Consider the following 20,301-nt stretch of genomic DNA (forward strand, 5'->3'; position numbering starts at 1 on the left):
GTGTGAGTAAAGCTGTGCCTTGTCTGCATGGTAGAAAAGTTGTCTGATTTGAATGCACAGGAAACAAAAGGTAAGCTGCAGGAAGAAAGGGAATAAGGACTTCAGTGAGGCTGTATCTAGGAGGGACACATCACTGTAAGCTGAAAAGAAAGATCAGCATCAGCTGTGATGGGAAACTGGCATCAGGAGTTTAACTTGAGCCTGGTTCTGGACATGAGGCCTGCCTTACTAGAGGCAAAGATTGAGCAGATGTGTTAGAGCAAACTGAAATAGAAACAGGTCAATTCAAAGTGGGTTTATGTAGTTGAAAAGAGTAGAATCCATCTCCGATACTAAATATGTTTCTCAGAAATAATTAGGAAAATAAAGTTATTTCTGAGGTTTCTGTTATGCCTCAGCACTGCTGTGCCTCAGCACAGAAGGGATCTGTTTAGCTCATTTCACTCATCAAGCCTGTAATTTACACATCCATGTAAATGACCAGGCATGCATATTCTTGGTTATAGAAAATTTGTTTCAGCATGGAGGTCCAAGCAGTTACATGGTTGACCTGGTAACAACCTAGCCTGCACACATAATTTTCTAAAAGTAAGTGAATTTCATAAAACGGTTTGCCTACTGCATGGCACACAATACCATGGTACACTTCTTTGACAGTACTCTACTGCTTCTAGGTGAAGTTTGGGAAATCTAAATATGCTTCCCTGCACTGTAGGGTCATCGTTGTTGATTTTGGCTCTTTTTTTTTTTTTTTTGGTGATTCCCATATAAAGCAAACTTTTTTATTGAGAACATCATTATGACAGAGTCCTGGCTGCTAGATTCATCACTGCTTTTAGGCCAAATGTGTAGAATACTGCTCATGCAATGCTAGTGATACCTGTGCCCTACTCGTCCTTGTTTATGGAGCAAGTTAGGTGCTGCGTATGAAACATTTCTCTATAGTTAAAGAAAAGAAAGGTTATGAATTAAGGCTGAGCTTTTAAAAATCTACAGATCTGAAGTTAAAATTACTGGAAGTAGGAAGGACTTTGTTTAAGGCCTGCTGCATACACATACCTCCCATGTGAACGTGTTCCTTTTGAATTTAATAATCTGTTTAATGCTTACTTGTAGCAGAGCCTTCAGACCATGCACGTATTCATTCAGAATATGAACTGATTTTGAAAACAATTCTCCATGTTTTTTCTGTAAACACATATCTCTACAGTTAAAAGTAGAAGAACTGAGGGTTTTCTTGCTTCAGCAGTTATCTCTGTGAAGTCAAGCTAAGTTACAACAGAAACAATGCTTTGAAGACATTCATCAAACTTAGTTGATTTCATATTTCCATGAAGAGGTACTTTTAGTGTTATGAAAGGTATTTCACTATTTTCTGACTGTAGTCTCATTTCTCCAAATAGCGTGGGAGAAACATCTTTCTATAGTTTACTTGAAATGAATCCATTTAATATTAATAGCAGTATAGAAAAAATAATTTTCATGATTACAATTCACAGCTGATCTGTGGAGAATTGCTGCTACATTTCACCTGTGGAGTAACAGCTTTCATTTTTTATTTTTCACCAGCAGACTTGAGCTGTGTGTCAGGTTTGAACATTTTTAGATATGAACTGATTTAATTGCTGATTGTAATTTAAGAAGTCATATGTGAAAATAGTTTAATATTCTGCATATTTCCTTCACCAAGTGTCATCTGTGTGTTCACGGAGTTGCAGTACATTTTTTGTACAAGTCAAATTGGTTGACTATATCTAAGCCATCCATGGAACAGAAGAGAGTGTGTTGATTTTTAAAAATCTGAGTTTTTGGAAATTGCAACTAGCCACGTAATTAAGTTAAATGAAAATTCCAGACTCTGTATATTTAAAAAAATATAGTATTTTGTGTAGAGTAGGTAGTTGCTGTTCTTTCTAAGAATTCTGAAATGATCTTCTGATTTAAATCGGAAAAATAACTCAGTGATTAAAAGGATTGGAATAATAAAGTTACTTGTATAAAATTGTCCTAAATTGGGGAGGTGTTGGCGCTTTTTTTCTTTTTCTTTCTTTCCTTTTTTTTTTTTTTGTGGACCATATTTTCTTTCATGCCATTTCAGTGTAGTGCCAAATCACTTCTAAAAATTGTTTGTTCCATGTCATCACCTTAGTTCTATGAAATATTTTGGAGAACGGTTTAAATGGTATATCTCATGCGTGTCTCCCCTTTGCCCATTGTATGCCAGGCAGCTGCTATTCAAGATAACTATAATACTTCTGCGTACCAGTGAAAATTAATATTAATATAATGCACAGCCTGCAGCATGAAGCAGTTCTAATCGCTTTTCCAATAGTTTGTTATCACCAGGCTATTAATCAGTTTGAAAAAGGTGCCTATAAGTTGGTGTGAGAATATATTCATACTTGTAACTAAGCAGCATGGTCTAAAGCTTCAGTTGCTGCTTTCAGGTTTGATTATATTAATACTGGCAAATTTTAAGTTGTGAGCATCAGTATAAAATGTTTTGCTTCTTGTGATTCTATGAAGCTTGAAATAGTAAGCCTCCTTTCCTCCACAAAAACACTTGTCAATTTAATTAGCTAACACTAATTGTTGGAAGTAAAAAGATATCTGCCAGCCTGGTGAGTATTGAATTTCTTTAGCAAACTAGTCCATAAGCTCAGTTCACTTTGGCTTGAATAATGATTGCAAGACTGTAAGAGTGATGATGCTTATTTATGTTGTTATTGTTATCACAGTAATAGCACATAAAATATCAATTTGTTGCAATGGGGTGATATCTCTCTGGATGTAAGTCAATTAAACTAGTGGCAATTAAATCAGTGACAAGAGAGTGTTTTCAGAGGGGTTGTGGACATGAAGTATGTGCTCTACTGCCTTTCTTGAAAAAATATGATGGTATGCAGGTGTCACAGGAAAACCTGTTGTTCAGAAATGCAATGTGAACGTTGGCTTGGGCATATATGCACAGACGGAGGAGAAAATGGAGGTGACAATTAGCTTCTGTCGCTTTGTATTTCCAAGAAAAACTACTACAGTTTTAGTGTGTTTTTTTTTTAAAGATGGTTCATGTGAGAGCATTAGGTAACTTGAATTTAAATTCCTTAATTTCTAAAAAAGTTGGAATAAAAATAGTTAAAATTCTTCTCTTGCATTTTATACTGGTGATGCTTCAAAGAAAGTAACCTCATGGGTCATGCATGGTTAACCTGCTGCAGATGAGGGGAAGCTTTTTTTTTTTTCCCCTTAAAAACGAACAAAGAAATAAAGCCTGTTGTTTGAGAGCAGCATTTTAAATAGAAAAAAAAATCCTTCTGTATTTTTCCAGTCTCCTCTGGTGTGGTTTCTTTTCTTTTTTTTTTTTTTTTACACTGGTTATGCTAAACGTGAAACAAAAAAAAAAAAAAAAGGAAAATAAATCAATCGAAGCAGGGACTAATTTAGAACAGCTAATAGTCTGTGAGCCCTGGCATTAGCATGCAGATTCCTTCTTGGCTTGGAGTCTCTGTAAAGTCTTCTCTAACTATTCTCCTGTCTCTGTTTATTCCATGCTAAGCAGATGGCCCAGAAATTAGCCAAAAGCAGGAAGAAGGTGCAGTACAAACTCCATCAGCTTGATGTTATGCCTGTTCTTTTGTTTTCTGGGAGTTGTTTTTTTGTTTGTTTGATTTTTTTTCGCCTTTATTTTGAGTTATTTTCTGCATCCAGCAAGTTTTTTTTAGATTTATTTCTGAGCCACCATACAAGTTGACATTTCTCAGAAATCAGTTGCCTGGTTGGCCATTTTTTGTTGCTTATCATTAGCCATTTCATGTTACAAATAGAGTAAAGATTGGAATTATCAAATGGTTACAGGCAGTACCCAAAATCCATGCTAAAGAAACAGGACTGACATGGCAAAGGTTCTAACTTTGTAAAATGACAGATTAAAAATGTCTGGTTTTTATTTTACCTTTTATCTATAAGACTGGTCTGTTTGATTCACAAATGTGTCAAATTGCTGGATGCAAAAAAGAAAAAAAAGTTTATGTATATATACACAGTAATATGCTGATTGACTTATTTTAGTGGTAAGTTTTGTTTATGGAGGTTGTGAGTACCCTTTTAACACCTCTAACTTTTTTAAAAAAATTGCAAGCATTGGTTTTCTATTGACAAAGATATGACTTCTAAAGTGTATTCATGCTTGAATGGTATGTCTGACTGTGAGGGCCTTTTTACCAGAACTGTATTAGGAATTGCTTAAACTGTACCTACCTGTGGTACAGGTGTTTCCATTGGCCCGAGCAGTCACTGTAAGCCCATACAGAAATTACTCAAGTAAGAACTACTGTTAGGCCTTTCTATGGCATGTGTGAAAAACTTCTTTAAGGTGGGACTCCTAATGTGGTGAAAATGAGAGAATCATTCTGATTTTCATGAAACCTTTAAACCGTTCATGTCACAGTCATCTATAACTTTACTGAATCAGTAAATATATCAGGGAAGCTTTTACGGGGTTAGAAATTGTTCAAATGCTATCCAGTTCACTTTCATGTATCTGTATATAGTTTCCATATCTTTGTGTTTAGCTTCTGCAGTCTAATACTCTATCTTGCATTGCTGTTCTGGTGACTGTGTTTTAGTATACCCCTGTATGTGAGCTAACATCATTATTAAGGATGTTACCTTATGTTTGTGTTTGACTCTAATCCATTTATTTGCAGGCTCCCGAAGGTGAATCTCAGCCCATGACTGAAGTGGACCTCTTCATTTCTACACAGAGAATTAAAGTACTGAATGCAGATACGCAGGTATAAACACAGATGCCTTTGTCAATGTTGTTATAACAGGCCACTCAAATAAAGTTGCACCTACCTGCCAAATTTTATCCTTCAAGAAGTGCTGGGTCTTGTACTTCTTGTACTTTCGACCCAGGATTTCCTAGGTCGAAATTCATTCAAGGGCCATGTCAGTTAGTCTGCCATGTCTGTAGAAAATGATTAGAATTTGTCAGTAAACTAACTGCATTCAGCTGACTTCTTACGAGCTGTGCTGTGACAAGTATTGATTGTGCCTAGAGCAGCCCAGAATGTTTGGTTTTGATAATCTGAAGTTTATAATCTTTTGTGTGCTGGTCCCATGCTTGCCCAGCATATTCAGGCTCTGATACTGAGTTCTTTGTACTTTTCAACAGAAAAGAAAACTTTAATTCGTAAAAGTTGTTCTTTGATTTGCTTCTGCAAAGCATAACTCTTGCTTTCTATTGGCAACTCCCTTCATGCATGACTCTTTATGTGGACTTAACAGAGTTCTTACGTTACCATTTGTGTGTTTTCATAATACCAGGAGTACAATAAGAAGAAGCACCTGCTTATATTGTTTTGTTTTCTTTTATTCAACAGGAAACCATGATGGATCATCCCCTACGGACCATTTCTTACATCGCAGATATAGGGAACATAGTTGTTCTGATGGCTCGTAGGAGAATGCCACGGTCCAACTCCCAGGATAACGTGGAAGCATCTCACCCTTCCCAGGATGGAAAGAGACAGTACAAAATGATTTGCCATGTCTTTGAGTCTGAAGATGTAAGGAATTACTCTGTCTCATAATTTTCTAGGGGTGGAAATGTAAACACATTTTGGTAGTCTTGAAGCCCACGGCAAGTGATCCTGTTTGTTCATTAACCACAAGATATTTCATCTTGCTTTTTGTTGGCACTTTCAGACCTGGCATTTTACTCACAAAACTGTTGTAAAAATTCCCTTTGTTGAGCTCATACAGTACCTTTCAGTAGCGATGAGAAGAAGGTCCAGCTGCCACAGTTTACGTGTACCAGCTCATAATTTGCCTGTGAGAGTGAATGTCTGCCAAAGAAGCTTGTTTTCCTAGGGAAATTGTAATCCTAAATAGTACATCAAGGATCATTGATATGTATCAGAAATGTGACTTTTGTTGTTGTTGAGAAGATCTGCGTTGAAGAGTAGTTGCTGACATTGCATTAAAAGCCAGCAAGGAAAATTGATAATTCCAGTAATCCTGAGGCACCCTGAATAGAAACAGCTGAGTAAATGTCTACAGTGTAGGTCAACTAAGTTACCTGTTAGTTACTTGATAGCCTGTCTTCACGATCAGTGTATAAAACATGCTGATTTTATACACTTTTAAAAAGTCTGTAAATGAAAGGTAAAATCAAACACACACATCAGACTGAGGTGGCCAGATACATAGTTGTCAGTCTCATAATCAGGTCAGCCCTAGGTGAAGTGATATCACACAGTATTTCTAATAATTTGGGAAGGCAAAAATTCCCAGTTCTAAACCCTCCACATAACAGAGTGTTAACTGTCTCTGTGGAAAATGTCATATTAATACTAGTCAAGTCAGATGGTTCCTGTAGCAGGAGGTGGAAGAAGGGGGATCACTCCCATGTGTAAATTATGTACATGTTACAGAGGTGATGCCAGTTAGGGAAGGCATCCTGCACATATTAGGGAGGGTGAGGTAAGGACTTACTTCCTATTCTTGTGGCTTGCACATCACTTAGTCTGAAGAAAGTCTGTGTAGTGCAATGTCAGATATGCTGAGCTAGTTAGCAGAAGTAAAGTGAAAATACCAGGTTCTCACGTGCCTTCTACTCTGTGGTGTACCAGCAAGATGGGAAGGTTTCCTTGAATAAGCAGTTCATTTTATGTAATGGTGAACCTAGTCCGAACCCATGGTCAGTTAAATTATGTGGCTGCAGATGCATGTGCATACTGTCACCCCCTGCTGAGGTTAAAAAGTAAAGACAAAAATGCTGATATAAGTGATCCTCTACAAAAATTTTAGCAAAGAACATAAAAAATCGCAGTTTTTTTTTTTCCATAATAGCATGCCAGCCAGTTCTGCAGAGCCTTTCAAGAAGCTGGTGCAAAAAAAGGAAAAGAATAGCCAATGTTTATTTCATTTAATTTCATTTGATATGTTGCCTGTTTTAAGACTGCTGTTCCTGTATTTCCAGTTCCAAGTTTGTACAGTGGTAGCTCTCTTACTGACCAGCTGGAAAAGCAGAACTCAAACTGCCAGGTGCTAGAGGCTGTGGCTTGCTTCCCTTCAGCACGTGGTAGTTTGACTCTGATCTAGATCTCCTGGATTCATTTCCCAGGCTGTTCTTAATACCCTGATGGGCTGGAATCTGTGCTTCTTCCTTCTGATCACTACTGGCATTACTTCTTCCTATGGTTGGTTTGGGTCAGGCCACATTTGTGTCGGTTGTGTTCATCCTTCCCTATGCCACCTGATCCTGGCTTAGAAAGGACCTGTCTGTAGTTCCAGTGAAAGCATTGTTCAGTGACACAAAAACAAGCTGAGAAATTGCATCAGTGTCATCTTTTCCTCTGGGACAGCTGGGTATTTAGAAGAATTTACACAGAAACTGTCACAGAAACTCTTAAGTCCTCAAGTGGATTTTAGCCACAATGTGTACCTGCTTGGAAATGTCCTTATCTAAGGAGCCTGGCACCAGGTTTTCAATTCTGTCTAGGGCTAGATCTTCAGAAGAGCTAATGCTTAGTGATGTGTCCAAATGCTGGGTGTCTAAATGGGAGTTGGTCTTGTCCTGGAGACGAGATGCATCTGTGCGAACATAAAGTCCACAGTTGTCTCCTCTTTTAGCTTGTAGAGCTAAGGAGATGTAGTTTTCCTGTTATCTTGCTGTCTTGTTCTTGCCATTAAGCTGGATTGATCTGAGCATTGGCAAAGTAATGCTGTCTGCACTGTGACCTTTTCAGCACCAGCAGTCATGCTCATGTTCTCATCAGCAGGTTTAGTGCTATCTTGAGTTGCCTTAAAACACAACTTATTTCAGGGTTGGGAACCTATCCCTTATTAAGGACCAAACTGGACCTTAAAATACAGCTGGTAGGCTGTATGAAAATATGCCTTGGCAGTGTTCATTCATCACCAGCCCCCCTAAGGCCTAGACTGTTAGCTGTGGAGCTCTGACCTTCTCTTCCCTTCCCTCCCCATAGCCAGCACTGCTCTCCAAGGGACTGTTTCAGTACACATCAAATCCAGCTCATGTTTGCTGCACAGATCACCCAGTGATGCACAGCAGCAGGAAAGTGGAGGGAGATGGAGGGAAACAAGAAATGTAGGGGGGAGAGGCTGAAAGAGGTTTCAGGGTGGAGAAGGAGCTTCACATGACCATTTCTCATAACTTCAAGGGCTGGTTACTTCAATCAATCGGTAGGTGCTGCCCTTTTCCTCCTTCATCTGGGATGAGGTAGGAGCTGCCAATACAGACGTGGTGGTTTTAAGAGAGTGGGAGAAAATAGGGAGGAAATATCCTCTTAAATGTGGTTGTGTGTTTTCTAGCAGACATTTTCATTTTCTCTGCTGGCTTGTCAGAGAATGGCATTGCCTCTACTAGAAGGGGGAGCCACCTGGGAGCTGCACACATGAGAAGAGTTGTAGGTGAGAGGTAGAGTTCTCTTTTGCCATCTCTGCTTCAGTCACTGCAGCAGGTATACTGCTACATTTATGCTAGCATTTCTTACCCGTGAAAGGATAGCTTTATTTATGCTTCTCATATGAACGTGATGACATTTTTTGAGCCTTTTAAGTTAATTTTTAATGCAGAAATATTTTTAAACTGTAATGTGACTTGTAGGGATAAACCATTTACAGTGTGATTGTAACAGAGAAGGTGGCAGTGCACAAGACCATCAGAATGTTTGACTTTTTTTCTTTTCTCTTCCCTGCAGGCACAGCTGATCGCACAGTCCATAGGTCAAGCATTCAGCGTGGCCTACCAGGAGTTTCTGAGGGCAAATGGGATCAATCCAGAAGACCTTAGCCAGAAGGAATATAGCGACTTGCTCAATACCCAGGACATGTACAATGACGACCTCATTCACTTCTCCAAATCTGAAAACTGCAAAGATGTATGTCTCACATTTTTCTCCATAACAGTATTAAGATCCCCTGTACCAGGTGCAGGCCCATGCTGGCAGAAATCAGAAAACCATTAATGCTTCCTATAAATGACCTGAGTGAGTCTAGAATATCTCCCCCAGTAAGTCAACCTGTCGTCAGTTCTGTATCAAAGGCAAACTGTGAACCCGAAGTCTATGAGCAGTGAAATGATTTTCCATCTGTGTTTGTTTTATTAAACAATTTTCAAACATTTCACATTGTATTTTAATGAAATGAATGTAAAACAGATTAACAATTAATATGATTTACAGATTACAGTAAATAATTTAACATTTGTGGAGGAACTAGTGTCAGTGAAAGTGGCTGATTCCAGATTTTAGAGGATTGTGTTTGCTGAAAGGATTTGCTGCACGGTCCTTCTAATAATGATGAACCTGTGCACCACTGCAACGTACAGTTAGTGTTCTTCCAATGTGCAGTCGTAAGCTCTTACAAACTTCTATTTAGCTTGGTCCACTGAACCCCCATTACACAACGGTTTCTTCCTTTCCATTTCCCTCTGCTCATAAACAGAAATAAGTTGTGTGAGGGCATGTTCAGCCCTAAGCAAAACCTGTGTACTTAGTGTTGATTAACTCATGTTTGAATACAACTGAAATGTAGTACCCTGTTTGTTTTGCACTAGGAAGTCAGGTTGCAAATAGTGAGGGGTTCTGTGTTTGCTGATTCATGAGCTATGTGTTTTGGTGGGTGGGGGGAGGAAAGATTGCAGGGGGACAGGGGCCAGTTCCATGGTTGAGAAAAAGCTTTTGTTTGAAACACTTTTTCTTTTGATATAGGTTTACATCGAAAAGCAAAAAGGAGAAATCCTAGGGGTGGTGATTGTGGAGTCTGGTTGGGGATCCATCTTGCCTACGGTTATCATAGCCAATATGATGCACGGAGGACCAGCAGAGAAGTCTGGGAAGCTGAATATAGGGGATCAGATCATGTCGATCAACGGGACCAGCCTAGTTGGCTTACCACTCTCAACATGTCAGAGCATTATAAAGGTACAGAGAATGTTTCTGGATCTTTTCAAAGGGTTATGTGATAGGAGAGCGTTATAAGTACAGAACTATTAAGTAATAATTCTTACCAAATGTTTGTATAGCACTACTTATTCAGTGATGTTCGGAGTATGTTGTAAATTATGCTTCACCGAGTTTTCTGATTCTCAGAAAGTGAGCTGTGTATTTACTTGTATAGCCAAGGATTCTGTGCAGAACCTCACACCACGAGAGTATTTTGTTGATAAGGAAGGTATTACCAGGTGCACACCTGAAGGCTCTTAATGTTTTATATGACGAATGGAGATACAGGTGCTGGAGACACTGGAACTGTTGGGGTTAGCTGTAGGGAAGAGGTATTTTAAACATCAGAGTTTCAAGAGCAGGAATGGTACATCATGGGGGAATGCTGGAGATGAAGTGAAATGGACCTGGTTATTTATCGACATACCTCACAGAGCTCCATGCAGACGTGTAAATCTGGTGTCATACTGTAAGAAAAATCCTTCTTTGATTCCTATGTATATGGCTGTTAAAGTTGCTTTGCTACACAGCTCTCTGGTGACTGGTTGTTTCATGCAATACGTTTCTTTGCATTTTGTACTTTTGTATTTTTGTATTTCACAAAGTACTTTTTTTTTTTTTTTTTTTGTCCTCAAATCAGTTTTATAATGCTTGAACTCAGATTTTTGTTCTAATGACTTCCTTCCTATTCCGGTTTCCAAAAACATGAATTCTGTGCTCTAATGAGTAATAGGTGCATAGATCCCTAGGCCAGCCATTTTAGATTCAGAGAGTGGAAATTACAGCCTGGAAGTGTAGTATACTAAAAATGTGGCAAAAGCAGTCTTACATTTGTGAAGAATGAAAAAAAATAAAATCATATTAAAAATCTCTGTGCCAACTTCAGTGAAACTAAACCCACCACAAATTCAGACTTTTCATGTTAACCTTACTTGTTTCCTATCTCACAACAGTTTTATCTCTAAAACATTGATGAGTTGTGCTTCTCTGATTCAGAGCCTCTTTAGGTAGGGTTTCATTATGATGAGCCTTATCTGTACTTTCTCAAAACAGCAGCAGTCAGCTTTGCTCTCTCCAGCTTCTGCAGACATTCCTCTTCCTCACTGGTACTTATGGTTGTTGCTATAGGAACTGGTGGCCATTTATTTTGTCTTTCTAGACAAAAGCAGAGCCTGCATATTTTCATGTCTTCATAACCATTCGTGTAAACCTGTTCATATGGCACTTCTCACATCAAGCAGAGGAACCACCCAATGACCTAAGCACAAGTTTAAATGTGGCAGAAATATCTCAGATTTCAGGTTTATTTAGCATGTTCTAAGGACTCCTATGAAAAGATGAGTGTTATATAGAAGATACCTTGCAAGCGCTTCAAATAAGGTAATTTTAGTATTATAGATGTAAGCTCTGCTACTAATAGACCAAAAACCACAGAGCTAGAAAGAAACTTACCACGTGTGGTGGCTATTCCCTGACTGTATTGCACTACTTGTCTCTTTTTTGGAAGCCTCTGGTGATGCCTATTATCTGAAACAAACTCAAGGACTAAATAAGCAACTAAATTGTTCAATGATACAGGTGCTTTTTTTCTAATAAGCATGCACTACCATTCTGCATAGTACTAGGAGCTAGGCGCTATTGCAACAATTGTGCTTTCTGTAGAATTACTAAATTTTTTGTTGGGGGCCACATTAGTTCCTTTTTGAAAGAATAGATTTAAATAACTTGAGCATGCTTCAGGGGGAGTAAGAGAGCATTGATTTCAACTCTGTTGAAGGCATGCAGCCTGGATGAACTCAGATGACCCTAGTTAGACACCTAAATTCCTCATAGATACAGTCATCTCTGCAAGACTCCTGCCCTCCCAAATTTAGAAAATTAAGGCAGAATCCCCTCAGACTTTTGTCCAAACATTACAGCCACAGCATAGTAAGATTTTGTTCCTCCTATCTTTTACTCTGTGTGTTGATTTGAAGACCTGCAGGTAGATGTTGAATGGCCCTGGAGCACTGCAGCTAACTCGATTGAGTTAAACACAGTCACAGGAGAGGTGGAGTTTGGACCTTCCTTCTGCTGAGAGTGGCGTTGAGGCACTCCCACAGGCATGTGCTTTGCCACTTGGTGTTCACATGCAGTTAATCTTGGAGCAACCTTGAATAAGGAGCCAAGCCGAGCCAGCATTGTGTGGAGGTGCAGCCAGCTGCTGCCCGTGTGATGACTGCATCCAGACAGTTCAAGGCATTGACAAGAAAAAGGATTCTGAGGCAGTTAACACTGGCTGGATGCCATTTCAGTTGTTCAAGTCACTGCTGAGTCCAGAGTCAGCAGAATCATTAGCAGTAAACGGGATGTAAAAACTTCATTGTGTTACCTTAGTTGTGGTGGAAATGAACCTTTCAAAGTCAGTGTTGGACACCCATCAGTTTCAGTGGGACCCAGACTTCAACTGCACATATGAAAACAATTTAGAAATAGGTTTTGGTATTGATATGTGTTGTATAAGGTAAGGTGGAAGATGCTGTATTCTTTATAAAACATTTATTTCTTGATGTGGATTTATTTATTTATTGAAGGCAAATTGTGTGAATTAAGCATTTATGAGTAGAAAAATCTGTATCCACTTCTGTGTTGGACAGAAAAAGGATCTTAACAGTCTACAAGTAAGAGATCTGAACACCTGAAACCGTACAAGGGGTCAGATTGCAGCTGTCTGCATTTTAACATTTGATTTTTCATGGAGCCATAGAGTGACAGAGTCTCTGAGACTAGCAAGCACCTTGGTTCAAAGCAGTATCAGCAGGAGAAGGTTGCTTAGGGCTGTGCCCACTGGGGATTAAATAACTCCAAGGATGGACACTACACACCTCTCTGGGCAACCTGTTTCAGTGTTTTCACCACCCTCACAACAATATATATGTATTATTTATTTATATATATACATATTTCTTCAGTTTTCTTCTGGTAACAAGAAGTTCATGATGGTATGTCTAGGTGGTGCATCTAGAGAGAAGAAGGAATGGGAATTCTATGATCTGGGTACAGGTGGAACCCTCCATTTGTGTGGCAGAATGCAATATATCCCATTGGAGAAGCCATGTATTTGTTACTGCCTTAGCTACCTATTTAAAATTTCATTTCCTAACCACAGTCAGCTTTTCTGGTGGGCTGCATAAACCAGTTTCATATTCTTTTTGTATGTTACTTGTGTTATGAAATGAAGGAATTGCCAACTATGTTTCTTAAAACAACAGTGCCAGCTTCTTGGCAAGAAACGTTTGATGCTGCAGTGCTGATCTGACTGAATATTCACGTACGTATGTCTGGTGTTCAGTGATTTGGTTCTGTTTTAGAGCATACAAAGAGCTGTTTATTCAGGACTGTTCCCATGTCAGTGTTTTAACACTTATTTTTTACCCAGTGTTTGTGTTAAATGTTTCACCCTATCTCTGCCAGCATATTTCATGGTGGTTTCTTTTTGCAGGGTTTGAAAAACCAGGCCCGGGTTAAACTGAACATAGTTAGGTGTCCTCCAGTAACAACAGTCCTGATCAGGAGACCAGACCTCAGATACCAGTTGGGCTTCAGTGTGCAAAACGGGATTGTAAGTAGCTTCCAGACTCCCTGGTGAAGCTTTAATATACATGAAACTTCACATCTATTTGTGACAGTGTGGGAAGAGGGAAGCTGCCATTTTCTTCTTCGCAGCAAGCAACACTTGGCACACGTGCGAAGTCTTAGATGTAAACGTTATTTTTGTCTTTGACTCTCCTTAGTCCACAAATTCAGAGTTAGTCAGAGGAACAGAAAAGCTCTGTCAGGTCAGAGAAAGAAAACTGTGTACATGAAACTGTTCTCATCTGCTTCATTCCTGTCTAAGCAAGCTACTGTATGTTCTCAAAAGAAATAGACTGTTCTTAATCCTCTCCTCTTGTAAAGCATTTGCATCCTGAACATTGTTTAACTGTGGTCCTTCGTACGCTTTTAAACGTCCAAACCGTGGTGTATTTGATGTAAAACGCAAATAGCCCTTTCTGACAGTTTTGTTCTTGGAAGAGAATACACTACAGTTATTTGCCAGTAACAAATTATACTTTGAATCTATGATGGATTACGTTGTAGAATTTGTTGCAAGTCTATATTGAGTTAAAACTTAGAGGCAAAAATGGGCAATCTGAGCCCTCTCTTCCATATCTAGACCCTGCTAAATCTGTCCTTTCTCTTCCAGATCTGTAGCCTTATGAGAGGTGGTATAGCAGAGCGAGGAGGTGTGCGTGTTGGCCATCGGATCATTGAAATCAATGGGCAGAGTGTTGTGGCAACACCCCATGAGAAAATTGTGCACATTCTGTCAAATGCTGTTGGTGAGGTAAGAGCAGTGCCCCCAGGCAGCGTAACATATTTCATCATTACTTCTTTTGGCCTTTTGCTACTCAAATCTGAACAATGGAAGCCAGGGTAAAGGCAATCCACCATCTCTTGTTTTTTATTTGCTGACAGTTCTCAAGTGTTTTAGGTGAACCCTAAGCCAAAAATATTTGTGTCCACAACTTTAGGTGTTGGTTGATGCTAATCACACTGTTCCATAAAGTCACCACCTGTGATACTTTAATAAGAGTATGAAAACTCTCAGGCTTTCCTTTTTGTTTATTTCCTGTACCCTTTTAGCTAGTTCCTTCCCAGAGTGTGGTATATGCTAGGAATATTGATTAATTTCTTTTATTTTCTCTAGATTCATATGAAGACTATGCCAGCTGCCATGTACAGACTGTTGACTGCACAAGAGCAACCAGTTTACATCTAAAGCCGACACCTCACTGTCACAATGTGCATGGAGGATGTTTTTCCTCATTAGTGCTTGTCTCTCTAGTGCTGCATTTCTGTGTCCGCAGAGACATTTCTTTCTTTGTCTCACAAAAAAAGAGACTTTATATCTCTTTTCCCTCCCTTTCTCCCCTCCTCCGTAACATTTTCCTGTATTTTGGGAAGGGGCAAAATATATGGGACTATTTCGGTTGCATCTCTTTACAAGTGAAACTAAGTGCAGTTCCACATGCAAAACAGGAAAACAGCAGCAGCATTGTTCACAGCAGGATTCACAAAAAGGATCGACTCCGATTCATTCTAATAACCAGTTTTATTTTTGTGACTATTATTTGGTAAACTGAATAAATTAAATGTTGCTAAATGAAAGATGTCTTTTACCAGAGAGAAGTGAAGGGTGCAAAGTGTTCACTTGGACATCCTGCACAAGGCTTTCCTTTTCTTCCCCTATTTTCCCACAGGCACTGAGCTCTGTTTTAAAGGTTTATGTCTGTAGGAAAGGTAGAATACCAAAAAGATATTTTTGCCCTCAGGAAGAATACCTGCTTATGAAGAATGAGTAAATGCTGCTGTGGTAAAGTGGACTGTCCAAATACCTTTTAATTATCTTCTGTTACCAGTTTTTCATGATCTTAGGACCCTGAAAGGTACTCTGCAAGTTGCTGAAGCACATTAGAATTGAATTAATTACACCAAGTAACTGGGGAGGCAACTGCCTCTCCCTCTCTACCCCCGGTTTTTGAACCCTTTTGTTCTACTTCATTTTTAAAGGCAACTTGTCTTCTATAGTCCCTTGCCTGTTTTAGAAGTTAAAGGAAAGGGGAGAGAGGGAGGGGAGAACAAGAGAAACAATATGGGGATTTGCTGAATAGCTACACGTTTTCTAGGCTCTTAATTCTGCATTTGATGCACACAGCAATGTGTGCCAGTGTATATAGATGTTTTTAAAATTGTGCTTGCTATTTATGAAGTTTGAATATAAGAGATCTGCATACTATTCTAAGTAATTTTGTTCTCTGAGCCAGTTCTAACATATATTTTTGTCCAAAGACCTTGTCTAATTTTATCCTCTTTAGTTCATGACATAGATAACGACGGGAGGGATAAGGTGGGAACAAACGTATTTATTTTGTTATATAAGTTAAGTTGTTATATTTTTTTTCCATTTGTATGGCACTTAACGGATATATGTGTGTACTATATGCACTCGTATGAAAAAGACGTAGGAAATATAGGATTTGATTGGCCTGTAACTTGCATGCTAGGGACAACAGGGGAAGGGAAAAAGTGGGCTGGTGGTTGTTTTATTTTTTTTTTCTGTTTGTTTTTAATTTAAAAAACGTTTTTTCTTTGTAGTGAGAGGGAAATTCTCCATTCCTTGTAGTTACTTTTGGCAGGACTGTATACCAGTGTTTACATGGAAATTGAACCATGCATTTAGTCCAGGCTGATAGTGCTGATTTTCTTTTAAGGAAACGGTTTCTGCTCTGTCTGAGTGCGATAGGAAGACCCAGTGAGATGAAGACAAGAACAGGTCACACACACACACACACGAGGACGTGTCCCTTCTGTTTTGAGAACGCGTCCATGGTCACAGTCTCTTGTTTTGCTACTGCTGCGTGGCAGACCGTGCAAAACAGGCATCGTTTGCAGCCCAGTAACAACACCTGGAAATGACCCCAGGGATTCATGGATTGGATGTGTCTGTGTGTGCTCACGTGCGTGTGCATGGGCACACCTGGTGCACACGCTGCAGAGCCATTGAGTACTCTGAGCAGAGGTCTGCGTTTGGCTTTCAGAAATAGTGGGCGTCTGTGGTCTGATCAGAGCGAGGGAACAAGTAACCTTTTGTGTTTCAGTGGGTAGTAAATATTTAAGGGAGGTAATGAAGTGGTGCATAAACTATTGTAGTAAGTGAATATTTTTAGTGTTGAGGTTAATGTACGCTGACTTGATTTTTCTGCAGTTCTTGTTGCTGTATCACTTAATCCCAGTCTCTGGAATAGCAGGCTGCACGAGAGCGTGGTGTTGGTATTCCAGTTAGTGACTTACCTCTGCTGCCAGGCTGATGCAAGTAGATAGTGAATGACTCGTAAGTATATTGTTTAACTGTAGACATCTAGTTCATGATGATCATTTGAACTTTTTGTTCCGAACTTTCCATATATATAGTAATATATGTAAATATGATATATAACCATGTACAATTTAGATTATATACAGTGCAGCCTTTCCATAAGTTGCCTGAGGAAACTCGGTGAACTCCTGTAGACACAGTTACCATGCTCCTGGTTCCTGCCATGTTCACACTCCCAGCTTCACTTGTTTCTGTGGCTCTACAAAACTCACATGGTAGGGTCTTTAACTGGCTTCACTGGGAAATGAGGAAGACCTGAACACGCAAGGGTACTGAGGGAAACAACTGTGGCTTTGTTTTTAATTCTTCCAGGCAAGATTCTGCCAAATTTTGGGTAATCAAATGCTTTCATGGTACATAGCCGCTTAACATTAAGCAAGTGAATGTTAGCAGGGTCAGGGTCTGTAAAGAGTCTGTAGTTCCAGCTGGGATGTGTGTGTAAGGCTTTTGAGCTGGGAGGCCCATGGCGTGGTGCACACTGCTGGTAACTGTCTTCTAAGCAATTCCTTTTTAATTCCTAGAGTGAAAGACTTCCAAAAAACGTGCTCAGAGAGGGGATCTTACAGTTCTCTGGACTGTCGCAGCACTTTGTTAGATGCCGTGTTAAATTTTAACAAAAATGGTGGAACAAACAGCTGGTTTACATTCCTCCTTCAGTGATGGACCTGATTTTTTTCTCTTTCTCACTGCTTTGTGCAGTCTGATTCTTCAGTGTTTACATTAAGGATGAAACATCCATTCTGTGTGTAATTTTTTGTTTGTTTGTTTTTTACTGGAAAGTTTCACATTTGTTTTGAGTTGTTCAAATGTGAGGTTCAGTTGGGGTTACCAGGTTTGCTTGCTTTCCTTGTGTTTGTTTTTTTTTTAAATAAAGTAAATTTCTGAAGACAGCAACGTGGTTGAGATCTCTTGTACATACTTAGCGCAGTACCTAGACTATGAAGTTATATTATTGTTCTGTAAAGAGGGTGAATAGAAATTATTGTAAAGCGTTGGGAGAAGTATAGTATTGTATTTGTAACAATATTGTTCTTTGTAAACATTTAATGATCTCTATATAAAAATATAAATATATATATATAAATACATGTGAGCCTGGAATGTTGATACTGCACATCTACTGAATGTAATTCCTCTGATGTTTTTTGCCACAGGTCTCTGACCTCTGTAACGAAGCTGCTGTGGTCTGATTTGGGGGGTGGGGGGCACGGAGGAGGAATGGGCTTTGAATTTGGGGGGTGGGGTGGTGGTGGTGGAAGGAGCTCTGGCCAGCTGTTTTGTTGTGATGTATTTACTGTGCTACATTCCTTTATTTAACAGAGCGCTAATGTCTGTAAGATTTGCAACAATAAAATACAAAACAAAAATACCTCAGACAAGGCTGAGAGTTTGCTCATACTAATTCAGGAGTTGGCTTGCCGGTACTGCATGCATGGATGCTCGGAAGGTAACTGGACTTCTCTGTTGCCACAAAGCTTGGAGTATTTCTACAGGTGTGAACCAGAGCTGTTAGCTTTGTTGTTTAAACAGCAGTATCTTCAGGTTGCAAATGACACTAAATGAAACTGATGTCTTACCTAGTGTTGCATCCCAGTTTTTTACCATGTGAACTGTCACCATGTTTGAACCTCCCAAAAATTCATTATTTCAGGATGCTTTCTACATGACAGAAATACCATTTCATTTCTGAATATCTTCAAACATTGCGGGGTGTTTTCCATAAATGAGATTTTCAAAAAAACAACCAAACAAACAAAAGCCCTCACTTATTACCATTTCTGAGAACACTCTTTTTCTTCAAAGGTCATCAGCATGGTTAATTCCTAAAGACCTCATATGATTTGAATAAACAATCTAAAATTACAATAGGTCAGTCCTTGGAATAAATCCTGGAACTGCCTGTGACAATGTTTAAAAAGTAATAATAATGAAAGAAAAGGAAATACTTGTATAACCAGAGGTTGATTATGAATGGTATTTGAAAGTCAACCAGCAGAAGCCAACAAAGGAGCATTTCTTCAAGTAAAGCTTCACAGGATTTTCTGTGCTCTATAGGCTGTCATGAATACTTTGAGAGTACAGAAATGAAAACACGCCACAGCTGGCTCCTGAGAAAAACTACATGGGGGCCTTCAGCCACTGAGTGGCTTTCCATAGCGTGAGATACAAATATTGCCAGCATGGGAGAGTGAAGCACTTGACCTTTCATGTTATTTGCTTAAATGGTAGGTTGGAGAAATTCTGAGCCATTTGGTAAATGGCACAGCAGACAGGCTGAGCCTGCACGCCGCCCTCCATCCTCCCCCTGCTTGTTACCCTTTTTGTTAGGGCTTCTTGTAGCATAGGAACCGGAGTGTACTCCTCCATGTTTGACTGGACAAACCTAAGCATGGCTTTTCCTTCAGCGGTATGGGCACAAATCTCACCAAATCTCCCGAGGATTCGGTGATGCAGGTTATTAGCCAGCCCGAGGAGGGCCCGGCCTGTGCACGCACAGGTACAGCTCCTTGGCCACGGGATGAGCTTGGCTGGGTGACTGCAAGCGGGGAGCCTGCCAGGTACCTCACAGCTCGGGGGGGGCCACATCTCAGGGGATGCGAGATTGTCAGCACGGTCCTCGCTCCCTATAGCATTGCATCTAATAAGCAGCATTTCAAATGCTGCTTTACAAGACCATAAGTGGTTGTTGTTTTTTACTGGGATAATAGTAAATCAGCACCTTGTGGTGCATAACACACACGCTTTGGAGTTTTGGCTTTGTTTCTGTCAGTAAGGCAAGAGTAATGTCCCACCGCTACGTGAGGAGGCTGCTAGGCCAAAAGAGCAGGACGCAGAGCACTTCCTTCAGTCTGCATTTTAATTACAGATCGCAATTAACAAAGAACCTTCCTTTATAAAGGACACTTCTAGAACTCTCCAATACTGTTTTTTACTGAAAGGCAACTTGTATCTGAATAGCTGCACTTTGCTACTGGAGCTTTTGGCTTAAACCACAGCATTGAAAATTGCAGTTTTGTTAGTTCCTGCTTTTGGTAATTGCTTCTGGAACAATCATACACCTGTTTTCTGCACAGGCTACCAAACAGAAGAGCCAAGCAAACATTTCTCTTTTGTAATTTCACAGAAGGTGGTATGTAAGATGCCCAGATTGTGACAATGCATCCTGGTGGATTTCCTTCCTTGCTTTTCACCAGCGTGACAACCACTGAACTGTGATTTCGTTGGCTTCCCCAAAGAAGCCCGCACTCTACGTTATGTGTAATGGTCGTAGTGCATGCAGAAACTTCACATGGAGACTAGGCTACTGATGAGACAAGCCTACAAGAATAGGGTGTATTTATAATTTTTAGCAAAAAGAAGTATGGATAA

At 39.6% G+C, this 20,301-nt stretch overlaps 1 protein-coding gene across 5 annotated transcripts in view; it reads left to right on the plus strand.

Annotated features, from left to right (window-relative positions):
- APBA1 (amyloid beta precursor protein binding family A member 1) overlaps positions 1-18,025 on the plus strand; it is an 89,423-nt gene extending 71,398 nt beyond the window's left edge. For 4 of the 5 annotated variants that reach the window (XM_038170559.2, XM_038170558.2, XM_038170561.2 and 1 more), the window contains 8 exons: positions 3,560-3,592; positions 4,707-4,793; positions 5,385-5,570; positions 8,730-8,909; positions 9,741-9,953; positions 13,456-13,575; positions 14,200-14,340; positions 14,704-18,025. In XM_038170559.2, the coding sequence (XP_038026487.1) occupies positions 3,560-3,592; positions 4,707-4,793; positions 5,385-5,570; positions 8,730-8,909; positions 9,741-9,953; positions 13,456-13,575; positions 14,200-14,340; positions 14,704-14,775 (1,032 nt within the window). In that variant the 3' untranslated portion in view covers positions 14,776-18,025. The remainder of the gene's footprint in view (positions 1-3,559; positions 3,593-4,706; positions 4,794-5,384; positions 5,571-8,729; positions 8,910-9,740; positions 9,954-13,455; positions 13,576-14,199; positions 14,341-14,703) is intronic. The other variant, XM_038170560.2, reaches the window with a different exon arrangement.
- Positions 18,026-20,301: the final 2,276 nt, after the last annotated feature.

The sequence above is a fragment of the Anas platyrhynchos genome, chromosome Z (assembly GCF_047663525.1).
Source record: "Anas platyrhynchos isolate ZD024472 breed Pekin duck chromosome Z, IASCAAS_PekinDuck_T2T, whole genome shotgun sequence".
NCBI classification, from domain to species: domain Eukaryota; kingdom Metazoa; phylum Chordata; class Aves; order Anseriformes; family Anatidae; genus Anas; species Anas platyrhynchos.